This window comes from Vulpes vulpes, chromosome 11 (genome assembly GCF_048418805.1).
Source record: "Vulpes vulpes isolate BD-2025 chromosome 11, VulVul3, whole genome shotgun sequence".
In the NCBI taxonomy this organism is placed as follows: domain Eukaryota; kingdom Metazoa; phylum Chordata; class Mammalia; order Carnivora; family Canidae; genus Vulpes; species Vulpes vulpes.
Window position 1 is genome coordinate 24,258,458 of NC_132790.1, and position 17,571 is coordinate 24,276,028.

A 17,571-nucleotide genomic window follows, 5' to 3' on the forward strand; every position below is an offset into this window, starting at 1 on the left:
TCATTTATTGAGTTGAGGAAGACCTAACAGATGCCAATTTTGGGAGAAAAGCAGATGCATATTGTGGCCTGGCTGACACTGAGACAGAAGGCAAAACAGGAGCTGGGGAAGTGGATTAAGTGGATAGGGATCATTCTTTTTCAGGACTTTTATCATGAAGGGACGGAGAGAAACGAGGTGGCAGCTGGAAAGAGATATGGGGCCCCAGGAAATTTTTAGTTTGCTTTGTTGTTTAAGATGAGTGATGCTAGGGCATGTTTTTATGCTGACTGGAATCAGCCAGCAGAGATGGGGCAAAGTCCTTGAGAAGCAGAGGAAATAGGAGCCTGAGCCCAAATGCAGGGTTGGTTGTAGGAACTACAGAGGAAGTCAGGCAGCATTCAAGTACAGATGGGGGTAGGCTAGAGAAAGTGTTGGGAAGATGAGGTAGTTCCCCTCTGACTACAATGTATTTTCTGTAGGAGGTGTGAGGTAGGATCATTGGCTTGGGAGCTGGAGAAGAGGACTGTAGGCATGAGGAGAAAGAAGGTCTTAAAAAGGTGTCTTGCTCCAGAATAAGATGGTGATTTTACTCACAAGTACAGTGGGGTAGATGGCAGTGCTAAGTGAGATTTATGGTTGTAAATGCAAAGTGAGTCCAGTTAGCATGGTTGTGTGATTTTTTTTCTCCAGCAATATTCAGCTCTTCAGATACAGTCATGAAGTAGAAAGAAATTGGGTTTAAGTACAGTTAGTGTTTCACCAGATGAGTGTAAAAAGGGAGAAAACAGCAAGGGAATCATCAGAACATCAGACCATGGAATCTAAAAGTGGGAGAGAAGGAGGAAATCTTTAAAATAGCACTGGTCATTCCCCTGTATCTCCAATCCTCTATTTCCTATCTCAGTGCAGGTACATGCCATCTACTTGGCCATCCCACCCAGAACCTGGACCTCATCTTGACTCCTCCTTCTCTCTCACAATCTGATCCTACTCCTCGCTCTTTCTGGGATCAGTCTTCCCTCCCTTCCTACTGCAAGTGCCTTGGTTTAGGGCTCACCTAGGCAATTACGATAGATTTTATTTTTTATTTTTTAAAAAGATTTCATTCATTCATTCATTCATTCATTCATTCATTCATTCAAGACACAGAGAGAGAGGCAGTGACACAGGCCGAGGGAGAAGCCAGTTCCCTGCTAGGCGCCCAATGAGGGACTCAATCCTGGATCCCGGGATCACGCCCTGGGCCAAAGGCAAACACTCAACTGCTGAGCCACCCAGGTGTCCCAAGACTTTAAATGAAATATTTTCCCTTCCTCCAGTCATGCCCCTTCTTACCCATGTTTTCCCATTTTCTTTAACCTTTCTTTCAAGTATAACACATATATACAGAAAAGTAGAGAGAGTACATAAGGGTATAGCTCAAAGAATTCTCAACAAGGTGGATATAGCTGCACAACTGGCATCTAAAGAAAAAGAATATTATGTATCCCAGAAGCCCCAGTGCCCTCTCCCAGTCACTGCCTGCCTGCTTGAGGGCAACCACTACCTTGACTTCATACACCACTGGCTAGTTTTGTTTATTTTGGACTCTGCATATACAAATGCAGTCATACAGTAAGTACTCTTTCATGTTTGGCTTATATCCAGAATGTTAGGTTTGTGAGATTCATTCGTGTTGAAAGAGACTGTCTGCTCATTCATTCATTCAATTGATTATTCCATTGTGCGAACATTCTGTAATTTATTTATCCATTCAATTACTGATAAACATTTTTGAAACTCCTATACCATTTTTCACATTAACATAAATCCAAAAAAACAACAACAACAAAAAAAACATAAATCCAATCCTCAACCCCCCCCCCCCCAAATTGTAATGTTTTCTCACTGGAGTATAAAGTCCAATTTCCTTAGCAGAGCTTGGTACAGGCCTTCATCATTATTAGCTCCCGCTTTCCATTCTTGCCTTCTGAGCCTTCCATCTGTACCCTATAAATTCAGCTCTTCTGAACTACCTGCAATGTACTGAATAAAGTAAGCTGCTTCATACTCTATGCCTCTGGAGATGCTGTTCCTCTGCCTTTCTCCCTCAGACACCTGATAAACTTGCATTCATCCTGTAAGACTTAGTGCAGACACCATCCCCGACACCATGCTTTCCCTGCCCTCCCCAGGGACCGAAAGGTCTTTTCTCTGTGATCCCTGAGCACCTCCTATACATCTCCATTAATATACCTGATAGTAATTCTTTGTTAGAATCTCTGACTTCCTCTCTGAACTATGAGTTCCTTAAGGGCAAAGACCATGTCTGGATCATCTTTATTTCCCAGGTGCCTAGGGTAGGGCCTATGACAGGAGAGGTACTCAGTAAGTGTTTGAAAAATGAATGAAGACTTGCCCAGGGGTTACATAGGACGCTGGAGCTGGAAGGGGTCCATGGGATCAGCTTCTTCTCTATTTTACTGAGGAGAAGAAAGGATTTGCCTAAAGGAGAAAGGATTTGCTGGTAGCAGAGCCAGAACATCTGATCTTCAGCCCAGTGCTCATTCCCCTTCTTTGTACTGCTGGCAAGAATCAGAGGGTGAAGTTTCCAGAGGACAGCCTGAGGCAAAGCCGACTCCCTCAGCATCTGGCAGTAGAGCCAGATGGACAGACAGTGAAGTGGAACAAGAAATGGAACTCTAAATTTCCATCCCCAAAAACAAACTAACAGGGTGTTAAAGGGAAGATGTCAGCACTGGAAAGGCTCTTTGCCTTAGGCGGAGACAGTGGGGAATCTGACTCATTTGATGATGGCTGGTTAATTGAGCTGTGCCCCTGGGAGTGAAGGCAAGGAAGAGCCATGAAAATAGGTAAAAGAAAAGAGGCTAAGGGAAACCCCAGGGAAAGTATTATTAGGTTTCATAAAGGCCAAGTGTTTCTGAGGTGAGGAGCACTGAAAAGGCAGTGATACTGTAACTGCGAAGATGGTTGCAAAGAGGTGGATCCCTGTGTGTGAAGCTCTAAAATACCAGATACAATCTGACACTAAGAACAAGCAGGCCAGGAAACAAGGGTGCCACATCTCAAAACGGAAGATCTACAGTGGCCTTAGAGATTTATCAGTGCATCCAAACATGTACTAAACTATGTACAGAGCACTGGTAAAGGAGGCAGGGGCAAGGAAGACACAGTGTTTGCCCTCAACCTACCTCAATCTAGTAGTGGGGACTGGACCCAAATCCCAAGGAACAGGGACGAGTTTAGAAGGGAGGTGGGGACTGACTGGCAGAAAGACCTGTGTGAGTAAATGCACCTCGGTGGGAACACCAAAGCAACATTACTGTAGAGCCGGATATTCAGGGAGCATTGGGGACAAAGTTAAGTGAGGGTCAGACTAGAACAACTCCAAAAGCAGCTTAAGAAGTTAGGATGGGTAGGATTCTTTTTATATTTCGTATATATGTGTATGTGTATGTATTTATTTTAGAGGTTTCATTTTCTTTAAGTAATCTCTATACCCAATGTGGCATTCCAATCCCAAGATCAAGAATCGTATGCTTTACAGACTGAGCCAGCCATGTGCCCCTAGTTTGTATTTATTTTTTAACAGATAAGCACCGAGTGTTTCTGAAGTTAATAATAATAGGTATTACCTATAAAGTACCTACTTTGTAGAATCTATACATGCCCTAATCCTGACAAAACCATTGAGAGTAGGTGGCATACTCCCATTTCCAGATGGGGAAAGAGAACCTCAGAGCAGTCAGGAGCTTGCCCAGGATCACATGCTATTTGATAGCAGGGTTGGCATTCAGATCCTGACTCCACAGGAGTGGAGTCTTTCCTTGCCACTTTCTTCAACTGGGTTTCTCCTCTGAACCACATACAGGAAATTATCTGAGGAATGATTTTCTCAGTTCTCCCAAGAATGGTGCATAACTTGTACCATTTTAGATGCCTGGGAGAGAAGTTATTCCTTGTGAACAGTGGACAACTTTAGAGTATTAGGGCTCAATTCTCTGGAGGAACCCTGGTTGAGAAGAGCTGCCATTACTGGAGTTATGTCTTAGGAAGGTAGATCTGGCAGTGGAATCACATCCCTGGGAGGAAAGGCTACGAAAGTCTCTGAGGAGCCCTAGAAATACTGGGAAGTCAGCTTCAGTGGCTTGAGGGAGGTGTCTCCCCACCCTCCCTGATTACTACTTTCCCTAGTCATCTTTGTCTCTCCCTACTATCTCCTTCAAACCTTTTCTTGTACCTGGCAGTCAAGTGCTGAGGTACAGCTTTCTAGTTCATAAGCCAACAACACAGGCAGAAGCAGCACGTTCGCAGAATGAAAACCACAAAGACCTCCACTTCTGTGTGGAGCTCATGAGTAGAAAATTGGTGAATTTGGAACTAAGAATCCATCCACAGAAATGTCTGGCAAATTCCCATTATCCTTCCTGATAAGGCTTAAGCATACACATCTTATACCCCCTCCCCCTAAGCTTTTTGTAACTAACTCTACCTTCCTGCTCACTAGGCAGAGGTAGGTATTTCCTCCTTTATGTCTCCAGAGCTCCTATCCAGTCCCCTGCCAACACCCACCCCGCTGTCACTGCCTGTTTCTGTATCTATCTCCTCTACCACTCTGAGAGTCTCTTGGGATCAGGGTCAATTTGCCTGATCCATTGTAGGATGCCCTGATGTCCATGGTCTCAGAAATGACAACTACCTAGCCCACAGTGACAGTACAGAGCAGAGATTTAAACCCAGGTCTGGGCAGCCTGGGTGGCTCAGTGGTTTAGCACCGCCTTCAGCCCAGGGCCTCATCCTGGAGAACTGGGATTGAGTCCCACGTCAGGTTCCCTGCATGGAGCTTGCTTCTCCCTCTGCCTGTGTCTCTGCCTCTCTCTCTCTCTCTCTCTCTCTCTCTCTGTGTCTCTCATGAATAAATAAATAAATAAAAATCTTAAAAAAAAAAATAAACCCAGGTCTGTCAGATTCCCAAACTTGTATTCTTTTTACTACATTACAGGACCTTCTAAAGATGAAGAAATGACCTGTGCTAAGCACCCAGCCCAACTCCGCAAGAGTTTAGAAGTGGTGCTATCAAAATGGACCAAGGCACCAAGAGAAGCTTCCTGAGATAGGGAGGCCTTGAAGGGCCCAAGGATCTAGATAAGAAGAGAGGGAACTCGATGGTGTTTTAGGCAGGGTGGAGAAGTTGTGGCAGAAAGAGAATTAAGAAGTCTTTAGGCAGAAGCACAGGTTTTACATGAGGAGGAAATGAGGATTATAGCTGTCAGGGGGAGAGTCACCTCTTTATACAATCATGGCGCCACGACCATGTATTGGGGCTTTTCCAGACATTATCACTAGTCCTCATGTTATCCCTGTGATAATTCCCAGGTATTATCTGACAGACAAGAAAACTGAGGCCTAGAGAGTTATGGCAAAACATCCAAGGCAATACAGCTTGTTTGTGGGGGAGGTGGCATTCAAACCCAGGTTGGCCTGACTCTGAAGTCTGAGGTGTCCTTTCTACTACTCCATGCTGCCTCCTAAGGGGTCAGAGAACTTCCCAAATCAACAGACTGATGCTGCTGCCTGACCTACTTCCCAGCTCTCACATGGGGACCCCTGGCCAGAGACAAGAGTGGTTGCCTCCTCTAGCTCTAACCCGCTACAATCTGGAGGCTCTAAAACCCTATGGACTAAGCAATTTCAAACATCAGGGTTCTGTGTGGGCCTCGTGAGTACCAGCTGCCCCTGTGCCTAGGCCTGCCTGGATCTCCCAGAGAGCCTCTCTACGTTGCTGCAGCAAAGCCAGTGGCAAATTCAGGCCAAGAAAGCTAGATGGGCAGGAAGGCAGGCCTTCCTGCCTTCCTGAAACCCTTGGGAGGAGGTCAGCTGAGGTCAGAAGACTTTGGAAATGTGACTGGCAATAGCCTCTAGGACAAGGGAGCAGGATCCTGCCTCTCGGTTGGCTGGTCACACACACACAGGCAGACCAAGAGAGGTCAAGGGGGGAGGGAGGACAGAAGTTGGCAGGTCTGCAAGCCGTGAGTGACGGCCACTTGTTCAGGTCGGGAAAGGAGAAATAAGTGGGTTAATGGTTTTGGCCCTTGAGGCTGGGAGGCTAGGGCAGGGGGTGTAAATGGATGCTGGGTAAAAAGGCAGGTGGGAGAACTGTTAAGTTGGGGGCTAAGGGCATCTGTTCCAAGTCAATGGGCAGGAACCATGCCCCTGGAATGGCTCAAAGGACCAGCCTTGGCCTGGGGGGTGAGGGTGGGGGTACTTCATAAAAGGCCTGTGCATCTTCATTTCAAAGGTGTTCGATCTGGAAGGCTGGGGAGAGGGTCTCTCTTTAGAGTGAATTCCTTGTCTGTTTGGGGGCTGAGGGGAAGCAGGGAATGTAAACCACTGGACAATAGCTGGGAGTACTGATTGATTTTAAAGCTTGGCAGCAAGAAACCCCCTGGTGAATGCTCCAATTCTTAGCTGCAAATGTCCTGCCTGAGATCTTTCCAAAGGACAAAGTGAGTAGCATCTTGCTTGGAGATGTTTCCTAAGTCTTTGCTTCTGAGAGTAGTGAGTACTTGCTCTGAAACCATCAATCATCCCAGGCACTGTCACCATATCCACCAGCAGTCCTACACCTCACAGTGTTCATGCCGCAGACCCATGTATACTCTGCTGCCCTGGGGCAGGTCACCCAGGCTGGGGTATGGGCCAGGCCGAGGTTCAAAGCCAATGTGGCTGTGGCTGATAGAAGGTGACAGGATTTCAGGATTACTGGGAAATCCCCCCAACCCAATCATATGACAAGGACTAGAACACAATCAAGGAATGTTAGGCTATGGAGGCAAGGGCTCTGAGATTGAAAGAACTTTCTCTGAATACTGGATTTTGAAAAAGTAATTAGGTTGCAGAAGACAGGTGGCAGAAATTACAGAGAAGGAAAATCAGTGTATTTTTTATTAAAAAAAGGGTATTTTAACCAGTTAAAGAATGAAAATGGACTGGACTCCTGGGGAATAAGTAGAGTTCCCTCAGTTCCTGCCAGGATCCAAGGAAATGCCAGCCTGCCAGCTGTTGGAGGTTCCTGCCAGGAGGAGGGGGAGCAAGCAATCAGGGTGACTCAGGGTGACTGAGGCTCCTTCTGGCTCCGAGGCTCTATGAAGAATGACCACTGACAAGGAGGACTTTGGCATCCAGGCCCAAAAGAGGGTCCCTAAGCCCTCAAGAAGTGGTAGCAAGGGCATGAACAGGCAGTCATGTGACATACTCAGAAGCCTAGGCATGACAACACCTTGGCAAGATGCATTTCTCCCTATCCCAAGGAGAGGTCAGAATGGGATAAAGGCAAGTAGGAGGGAAAAGTGACAGCTTAGGAAGTAACTGGCAGGGTGGCAGGTAACTCTATACCAGATAGGATAAGCCCCACCCGAATCTGAGGATGGCACATACTGCCCCTCCACTTAAACCAATACTCTCCAAAAGAAGGGTATTCAATCAGTGAACAAAGATTTATTGAGTGCTTACTGTATGCTAGGTACCATACTAGGTGCTTGGAACAAATCAGCCATGGTTCTGGCTTCTAGGGAGTCAGAGCCATGTTAGGGAGAAGGCTAATGAACACATGAAAATAATTCCGGATTGTGACAAGAGTGACGATGGTAAAGAATAGGGTGCTATGATCCAGTGTAATGGAAGGGACCTAATTTAGACTGAGGTGGGGGATGGGATCAAGGAGGATGTCTCTGAGGCCTGCATTTGTAGAGATTTGAAGGGCCTCTCTCCTTGCTCCACTAGCCCTGCTCTGGAGGTCACATGGGAGAGGAGAGGACACTTTTGCGGAGAGGCACAATCAAGAAAACTCAGAGCAACTCAGGCATGTGTGGATGGGCGGCATGGTGTGGTACATGACCCACACATAGGCAAAGAACACATTCCAGCCACACAAAGGCAAATCACACATGCACAGAGCCACTCTCATGAGTTGTAGCCACCCTTGGGGCATTTTCCAGCTTTGGGAGAGTAACAGAGCTCTAGGGAAACTCGATGTTCCAGAGTGGAGAGGGTGCCAAGTACTCTTTCCCTGCCAACCCCAAGCCCCATTCACCTAGGCACTCACCTCCATCAAGCAGCTCCTTGACAGTGCGATAGTCATCGGCGAGGACAGCATAGTGCAGGGCTGTGCAGCCCTTGAAGCTGGCACGATTGTTCAGCCGGTTGTTGAAGTCATCCTCTCGGGTGACCAGGACTGTGGGGACAGCAACACAAACCCTTCCATCAGCACCTAATGCCATGAGCCACCAATCTCACCTTTCTCTCGGTGTTTTATTTCCCTGCCTCAGTCATCCACCTGCTTACTAAACATATAATGCACCTACTATGTGCTGGGCCATCTGTGAGGGGCAAGAGGAGGTAAAACAAGACCAGTTAGTTCATGAATGTTTACTGACATCTATTATGTGTTAGGATTCATCTGGGGACTCCAAAATGAATCAGATATGGACCTTGACTCAACTCGATAAAGAAGGTAAACAAAAACAGACGTTTACAGTACTATTTGAGATAAATGCTATGTTAGAGTTATAACAGGATGATACAGAAAGGCAGAGGGGAGCTTAGCTCAATTTGGACATGAGACCGTATCCCAAAAGATGAGAGTCTTGAAGGGTGAAGAGAAGTTACCCAGGTGAAAGAAGAGGCTGGGGGATATGCTAGGGATGGTAGGTAGGTGGGAAAAACAGGCTGTTCCTAGCAGAACAGTAACATACCTCTCTATTTCAAAGATGTTTATAATCTAGTGAGTATTTAATAGTATTTTGTAAAGGACTTTTTTTTTAATTTTTAAAAGCCATTAGAAATTTGAAACCATAGAAAAGTACAAAGTAGAAAGGATATCAACAGCTCAGCAACTCAAGAAACTACATTTAATATTTTGGTATACGTCTTTCTTCTCTCTCTCTCTCTCTATATATATATATATATAAATATATAAGTATATATATCTATATATATACACATATATGTACGTATGTATCTCCTATATACAAATCCTACAAAGCACATATATCTTTCATGCATATTTGTCCTTCAAAATTAGGGCTTACTATATTGCAATTTTATAATCTTTTTTTATCTTTAATAATGTATTGTGAACATTTTTTTTTTAACATTTTTTTTTTTTGAAGGTAAGAGAACAAGCATTTCATGTGGTCAAAGAACCAAAGAATCTGGTTCACTCTAGTGCTAATATTCATGACTCTCTTCAACTTGATACAAAAGAACCTAATGCCAGTTCTATCATTTTTACAGGACCCTCTTTGTTGGGTGACCATGTATGTTCTGGTTCATCCTGGATAGGTCTGGTTTATGCCTACCATCCTGGGCAGTCCCCATTTGGACAATAAATTGGATGAATACCCCACCTCTGGGGCCCTGCCTTGGAGATGAGACCCCAGAGAACAAGATCTATCCTGTGTAACAACAAAGTTTCTTTCTGCCTCATGTAGAAATTATTGGAGTTATTGTCTTATGTTCCCTCTTCAGCTGAGTTTCTTGGAGGCAGAATTTGGGTACTACCTACCTATAGCCCCCAGCCCACAGCACAGAGTCTACAATGGTAGACTCTTCTTATCTCCCATTGGATAAAGGGTATAATTCAGTCAAGAGGGAATCTTGCTAAGGTCGTCAAAAGCACCATACCATTTCTTTTTTTCTTTTTTTTTTTAAAGATTTTATTTAACTGTTTGACAGAGAGCACAAGCAGGGGGAGCGGCAGGCAAAAGGAGAGGGAGAAACAGGTTCTTCACTAAGCAGGGAGCTGGCTGCAGGGCTCAATCCCAGTACCCTGGGATTATGACCCAACCTGAAGGCAGACTTAACTGACTGAGCCACCCAGGCGCTCCATACCATATCATTTCTAAATCATTCTTTTCCTAATGGTCATGGAATCTATGCACTTCCTCTCCTGAGAAACTAGAGTTCCTATTTAAAAGTCCCCCAAACCAGAAGACTGTCACATCTCTTCCTAATATTAGTAAATGTCACTTACTAACCTTCTTCCACTCTATGCCTGGCATGGTCACTCCACAGAATCTATTTAATTATTCTAACCACCTTATATAATACGTATTATAATTCCCATTGTACAGATGAGGAAACTGAGGTACAGAAGTCACATAATCAGTGAGTGGTAGAATGAAGATTAGAACCCAGATCTAGGGGGATCCCTGGGTGGCGCAGCGGTTTAGCACCTGCCTTTGATTCGTCGGGCTCCCGGTGCATGGACCCTGCTTCTCCCTCTGCCTGTGTCTCTGCCTCTCTCTCTCTCTCTCTCTCTCTCTCTCACTGTGTGACTATCATAAATAAATAAATAAATAAAAATTTTAAAAAAAGAACCCAGATCTAGGGATCCCTGGGTGGCGCAGCGGTTTGGCGCCTGCCTTTGGCCCAGGGCGTGATCCTGGAGACCCGGGGTCGAATCCCACGTTGGGCTCCCAGTGCATGGAGCCTGCTTCTTCCTCTGCCTGTGTCTTTGCCTCTCTCTCTCTCTGTGTGACTATCAAAAAAAAAAAAAAAAAAAAAAAAAGAACCCAGATCTAATCTGGGTGCTCTCTCTCTCTCTCTCTCTTTTTTTTTTTTTTACATCATATCATGTCACTCTAATTTTGCAAATGAGGGAATTGGAGCCCAGATATTCTGATCTCAGCCTTGGTTCCTATTCCTTCTTTCTCTGCTCAAATGAAGGTACAAGCACACTCTTGGTGGGACTTGCCTTAAAAGAGATTGCCCTGAGGTTTGTAGCTAGCCCCTAGATAAGCTAAGGTGGAAGCATTTCAAGTGTTTGGCGGAGTGTGTAGCTGAACAATGGTAGATCAGCTCTTCTGCCTCACACAGAGGCTCTCCAGACTGAGGACCGCCCTCAACCCCAAGTATTGTCTGACTTTTCCCAGAGCAGGGAGAACAGGAAGGCTTCTGAGTAGCTAACATACAAGTCCCACATGCATCTGCATTTTTCCCATACGAGAACTAATTCAGAGACTACTAACTCCTAGTCACAAACAGTCTTATCAAATCATGGTAAGTGATCTTGTTTCTAGCCCACTACAGATTAGGAGAAACAAACAAGAAGGCCGGGGAGGAGGCTTCAGAATCCAGCAAATTTATTACAATCAAGTGCTGGCCAGGCAGGAAGGGAAAAAAATAGCACAAAAAGCTGAAAGAGGAAGTCACAGAATACAGCACCTCAAAAGCCCCTGAGGGCACCACTGAACTGCCACATAGGACACTAACTGCTGGATATAATGATGAACCTGAGGAAAAGTGATAGTTGGCTCAAGAAAGCAGGAAGGATATAATTCATTTTACAAAGAAAACACATTATTCATTCAACAAACAACATTTACTGAGCATCAGTGCATTGTGATAGCTTCTGAAGACATACTAATGAGTAATGACTTTAAGAAATTAACAGTTTAATGCAAGAATCAGGAATAGACAAATTATAACACTGTTTCATAAACACAATGACAGAGGTAAATGGTGCTTACCATAAAAAGCAGATGAACTTAAGAAACAAGGCTGGAGTTATTCAGTTCAGGGACAAATGTCAGCAGAGTGCCATAGCCCAGCTAATAAAAAATGTCTGAGGAGGGCTCCTGCTCACTTCTGAGGTCTCATATCTCATTATCCCCTTCCCAATGTACCTTCTTGCCTCTGAGCTTTTGCAAATACTATTCCCCTGCCTAGAACATTTTCCCCTCTCCCATGCCTTCAGTTGACTAACACCAATTCGTTTTAGGCCTCTGATTAGAAGTCCCCTCCTCCAGTGATTCTTCCTGAGTTTGAGGCAATTATTCCTCCAGAGAGCGCCCCCCCACCCAGCACCTTAAGTATCTCTCATTTATAGTATTTAGTACATTCGGTTGCAATTGTCTGTTTACTTGACTATGTTTTGTACTAGACCAAATGCTCACTGAGGACAGCAAGTGTGACTGTCTTTACAGTTGTATGCCCAGTGTCTAGTATGGTGTCTGGACATAAATATGGGCTTTACAAATACTTGCTGAATTAGCTAATGAATACAGAATACATATATAAGGCCCTCGTATTACCTTGTTTTAGAGGGTGGCCGTTAAATAAGTGAGCTCAGGAGCCAGACCCCAGTGTTTAGAGCCCAGCTCTGAATTTACTGTGTAATCTTAGGTAACTTACCTAACCACTCTGTGCCCAGTTTTTTTATTGGTAAATGGAGATAACAGTAGCCTCTCATGGAATGTTGTAAGAATTAAACAAGACTATGAGTAAAGGGGCTTGGAACAGTGCCTGGCATATAGTACCTCTCAGTAAATGTCAGCTATTATCCTTTCTATCTGGTCTTGTGCTTCCAAAAGTGCATTCTCTCTGTGAAAAGTGGTTCCATTTGGGAAATCCTGCATATACTTTTCCCTTCTGAAAGGCACAGTGCTGAGTAAGAGTCAGCTGTTTAATTTGGTGTCAGCAGTTTCCTGTTTGACAGCCTCTCTCTACCTTCTCCTTGTTAAAATCCTGCAGTACTAGTGTTCCCCAGAACGGTCTATGGGACTGAGTAGGGCATCACTTGTAAAAGAGCATTTTCCTTTCCTTATTTATTTCAGAATAACCCCGGGAGGTGTAAGTTTATTCTCTCATGTTACCGATGAGAAAACTGAGGTTGAGAAGACGGGTGCTACAATCAGTGCCAGAGCTAGGAACTAGTCCAGGTCAGCCAGGCTCATTCTGCACTCTCAGGAGTAAGCTCTTTTCCTCACATCACCCTGTTTGAGAAGCCTGTTGCAGAAGATCTTGCTGAAGCCCCAGATCATTTGAGGTCATACTATTCTCTAGCCAAAAACAACTGCTAACAGCAGAAAGGAGGTGCGTGTGTGTGGGAGGTATAGCGTGTACCCTTACGTATTTGCCCACACTCGCTGAGGAGGAGTAAGTAAATCCATGGAAGCTAAAGTGACTCATCCAAGGCTGGCTCATCAGCTGCCCAGCAAGGTGATCTTTACAGCTGATCCTCAGACAGGGAAACGACCCATTCCCAGCAAAGCCATTTATTTACCAGCCTGTCTCCAGCACAGGGAAAGAAGAGCTCGGGCTCCTGTTTCTTCTCTAAGCCAGCCAGTCACGTCTCTTCACCCCTCTGACCGCAGGGAGGACAATACACTGCACTGTCATCCTTCTGCTCCCACTTCTGCCTTCTGATGCTGCAAAGTCCATGGTGCTGTAGCAAGTAGGTGCCCAATGTTCACTCAGCAGGATTCCTTGGACTCAGCAATGCCAAGGAATAAGCAGAGGTGGAAGAGTCCCTAAAGCCCTTCACGCAGCCCTAGCCACTTGCCAGCATTGCTGAAACTGCAAAAAACCACTACTGCCTCCCACAATAAGATAGAGGAGTCTTACAGGGGCAGCCCGGGTGGCTCAGCGGTTTAGCGCCGCCTTCAGTCCAGGGCCTGATTCTGGAGTCCCGGGATCAAGTCTCACATTGGGCTTCCTGCAGGGAAGGAAGCCTCTCTGCCTCTCTCTCTGTGTCTCATGAGTAAATAAATAAAATCTTAAAAAAAAAAAAAAAGAGTCTTACAGTCCCGAATCCAAGCTCTACCACTTACTAATAAGTTCTTCTATCTGTAAAATGGTTATGATAAGAAATAATCTGAGAAATACTGAATATTTAAATGTTAGGAGAACCAAATCTGATAATAGGGTTGGGTTTTTTGATAATAGGGTTTTTTAAAACATCACTACAAATATTTACTAATGCTGTTCTCTCCCTTGGGTTAAGCACTGGGGACACACACGTGAATCAGACATGGTACTTGTCTTCATTTGCAGTCTACTGGGGAAGACTTTGAAAAAAGGTATATGCAGCAAGATGGGTGGTCTCTGGATAACAAAAGCTTTATTACTGCTGCCTTGTGCAGAGGAAAGGCAACTCTAGTTACCAGTGCCCCTCCCTCAGATTCAGCCAGCCTCTACCTGCCACTACCAGGAACTTGTGCCACCTAATGGCACAGAGTGTCTAGCAGTGCCTTTGCATGTCTAGATGTGAGCATGTCTCAGTGAGAGAGAACTTCTATGACTAATCTGACAAGTGCAAGAATAACCCCTTACATTTGTGCAGCATTGTATGGTTTAGAAAGCACTTTAATGCGACTGTTTCCTCACCCTAATACAACTTAGGATAGATACCATTTACTCTATCAAAAGATTAAAAGACAGAGGTAAATAGGTTGGGTGGTCTGCCCAACCTGCACTGGTGGTGGACCAGAACCAGATCCGGAGCCTTTCCACCTCTATCCTCTATATTTCTCCATGCCCAGCTTCTGTCAATGCCTGCAGGTTCAAGCCTCACATAAACCAGGGTTGGCTGACCTGGCTTGAAGCTCAGGATCTGGGTTAAATTTTTATCAAGAGTCTTGGGGAAGAAGTTTCTGGGCTCTTAACTTCCTCATGTTCAAGATATTCTGCATCTACCACCTCCTTAAATCCTCACCACAGCCCCCCTAGGGCCAGCATGGGCAAACCACATTCTCTGCAGACGCAGTCAGGTCTACTTCTTGTATTTGTTTTTAGGCAGAGGATTGGGGCAAAAGGGAGACTCCCTGTGAGGGGTCACCATGAGACCATCCCCAGGGAGGGCAAGGCCCTTAATCTCCTTTCTCTCCAAATCCTGGAGAGAAACCCTTGAAACCCTGTCCAAGCCTCCTCTTCCAAGAAGTCCTCTCCTCCCAGCTCTGCCCTGGAACCTGTCGTGCTGATTATGTGTACCCCTTTACCAGTTACTTATTTATTGTCCAACAACACCTCTTATAATACTTTCTTGCATTAAAATTTCCCTCTGACCCCGCATCTAGATCCTAGGCTCCTCATGGATGACAGTTAACTAGTTTATAACATTTTCTGTATGTATTTCATACAGCATCACTTCAATATATTTTTTAAAGACTTTATTTACTCATTCATGAGAGACAGAGAGACAGAGAGAGAGGGAGAGAGAGAGAGAAAGAGAGAGGAGAGAGGCAGAGACACAGGCAGAGGGAGAAGCAGGCTCCATGCAGGGAGCCTGATGTGGGACTCGATCCCAGGACTCCAGGATCACGCCCTGGGCCGAAGGCAGACGCTAAACCACTGAGCCACCCAGGGATCCCACAGTTCAGTATTTTATGTAGCTTCAGCAATGAACACACAAGAGCCTTCAACCACACACTTGTCCATGAGCACACAACCACTGAGTACCTCAGAAAAGTAAGTGCTATGAGAGTCACACATGTACAGGGTCTGATGGCAGCAAACATGGGACACATCTGTGGCTTTGAAAGGAAATCACCCAGAAGAACTGTCTTGAGGATGGGAGGGATCTTGCCCAGTGGAAAGGGGAAGAAGGGCTTTCTAAGAAAGAAAGTGGTACAAAGACCAGAGGGTGAGGACTGCACTACCTGTCCATATTCAAGAAACTGAGTCTCTCAGTGAGCCTAGGAAGCTGTGGGAAGAGATGAGGTCATCCAGGGAGGCAGAAGCCTAAGTCTGAGAGAGGTTTGGATTCTATCCTGAAAGTTATGGGCACACAATGGTTTGTTAAGGAATTAAGCAACATAGTGAACAAGAACAATAGATCAGGAGATAAGAGAGCTGGATTTAAAAAGACTCATTCACTAACTTGGAATACATTTCAATCTCTCTGTGCCACAGACTCCCTATTTTTCAAGTTGAAGAATTTTTCTATACCAATGGTTCTTAAACTTTAGTGGGAACAAAATCACCTGTTTACTTATAAAAAGTGTTGATTCTTGGGCCCCCATCTCAACAATGTTCAGTAGGCAGGGCCTGGGAATGTACCAAACCAGCACCAAACTAGGTGGTCTCTGAGGGTCCCTCCTACTCTAATGTTCTTATGATGAACACAAGAAAGATGCATGGCTAGTCAAATCCATCCCACCTCTACCTGCTTTGTCCTGCTCCTGAGCAGCCAGGGATGTCTAGGCATCAGAACAGGCAGGAAAAAAAGACCAGGGATCTGAGTGGATAGATATACAAATGGCCAAAAGGCACATGAAAATATGGGGAATGTCATTAGCCATCAGAGAAATGCAAGTCAAAACCACAACAAGAAACAACTTCATATCCACCAGGATGGCCAAAGATGGCAATAAAAAGAGCTGCTGAGGATGCAGAAAAAGTGGACCCCTCAAACACAGCTGGTAGGAATATGCAAATCTATAGAAACAAAGTAGATCAGTGGCTGTTGAAAGTTAGGGGGAGCTGAGAGCAAATGGGGAATGGAGTTTTGAAAATATTCTAAAACTGACTGTGGTGATGGATGCGCAACTCTTGTGAATATATTATAAATCACTAACTTACACACTTTAAAAAATATATATTTATTTATTTGAGAGAGAGAGCATGTGCACACATACATGAGTATGAGTGGGGGGAGGAGCAGAGGAAGAGAGAGAATCTTAAGCAAACTCCTCACTGAGTGCAGAGCCTGACACAGGGCAGGATCCCAGGATCTGGAGATCATGACCTGAGCCAAAATCCCAAAATCAAGAATCGGACACTTAACCACCAAGGTGCCTGACTTACACACATTAAGTGACTGAACTATGCACTATGAATTAAATCTCAACAAAGTTACTGTATTTAAAAAATTTATAGATCCCTGGGTGGCTCAGCAGATTAGTGCCTGCCTTCAGCTCAGAGCGTGATCCTGGAGTTCCAGGATTGAGTCCCACATTGGGCTCCTTGCATGAAGCCTGCTTCTCCCTCTGCCTGTGTCTCTGCCTATGTGTGTGTGTGTGTGTGTGTGTGTGTGTGTGTGTGTGTGTGTGTGTGTGTCTCATGAATGAGTAAATAAAATCTTTAAAAATAAATGTATATAAGGAGGTGAGCACACTGCCTGGCATGCAGCAGGCACTCAATAATGGTAATATATTTATTGTTGTGCCTTTCCTCTTCCTGATGTGCCACTCTCATTCTGGCCAGAATCACCTCTCACATTAGCACTGTAGAGTATGCTAGACTCATTGCAGAGAGCCCATTTCATACTCAGTAGGGGGCCATAGGTTGAGTCTTGATGCCTATTACCCCAGGACTAAAATTCTTTCTTCAATACTCAGATAAATAAATATATAACTCTTGGGGAAGAAAATAACAGCTTCCATTTATTGAGCACTTACTTATTATGTGCCAGGTTCTGTGCAAGGAACTTTACAACTGTTTTCCTCCCAAGAACCAGACACACTAGGTTGTTATAATTTCTATTTAATTTATAAGGAAATTACGTAGACTTACATGACTTACAGAGTTACGTAGCTTGTTTCAGATCACTAATACTCAATAACTGAGCTGCTCTGTTTAACTCCAAGGCTTGTACTCTTTTCTCTATGTGATTACATGACTTCATTATGCCTTTTCTTTATGTGTTATCCATCCTTTATAACTACTATAAGTAGTTTGATTTTCACTGATCTCCCTTTCCTCTATGCATTCCAGTAATACCTAGTCTACAACATGTTAGTTAACATTCTCTTTCACATAGTCTTATATGTTCGCAGAGTGCCTCGTGTATATTCTTGAACATGGCAG

General features: G+C 44.6%; 1 protein-coding gene across 3 annotated transcripts in view; it reads right to left on the minus strand.

The window, feature by feature from the left end:
* Positions 1–17,571, minus strand: part of CLPB (ClpB family mitochondrial disaggregase) — a 147,170-nt gene that overhangs the window by 64,456 nt on the left and 65,143 nt on the right. For all 3 annotated transcript variants that reach the window (XM_026010551.2, XM_026010552.2, XM_072727339.1), the window contains one exon: positions 8,087–8,215. In XM_026010551.2, coding sequence (XP_025866336.1) covers positions 8,087–8,215 — 129 coding nt within the window. The remainder of the gene's footprint in view (positions 1–8,086; positions 8,216–17,571) is intronic.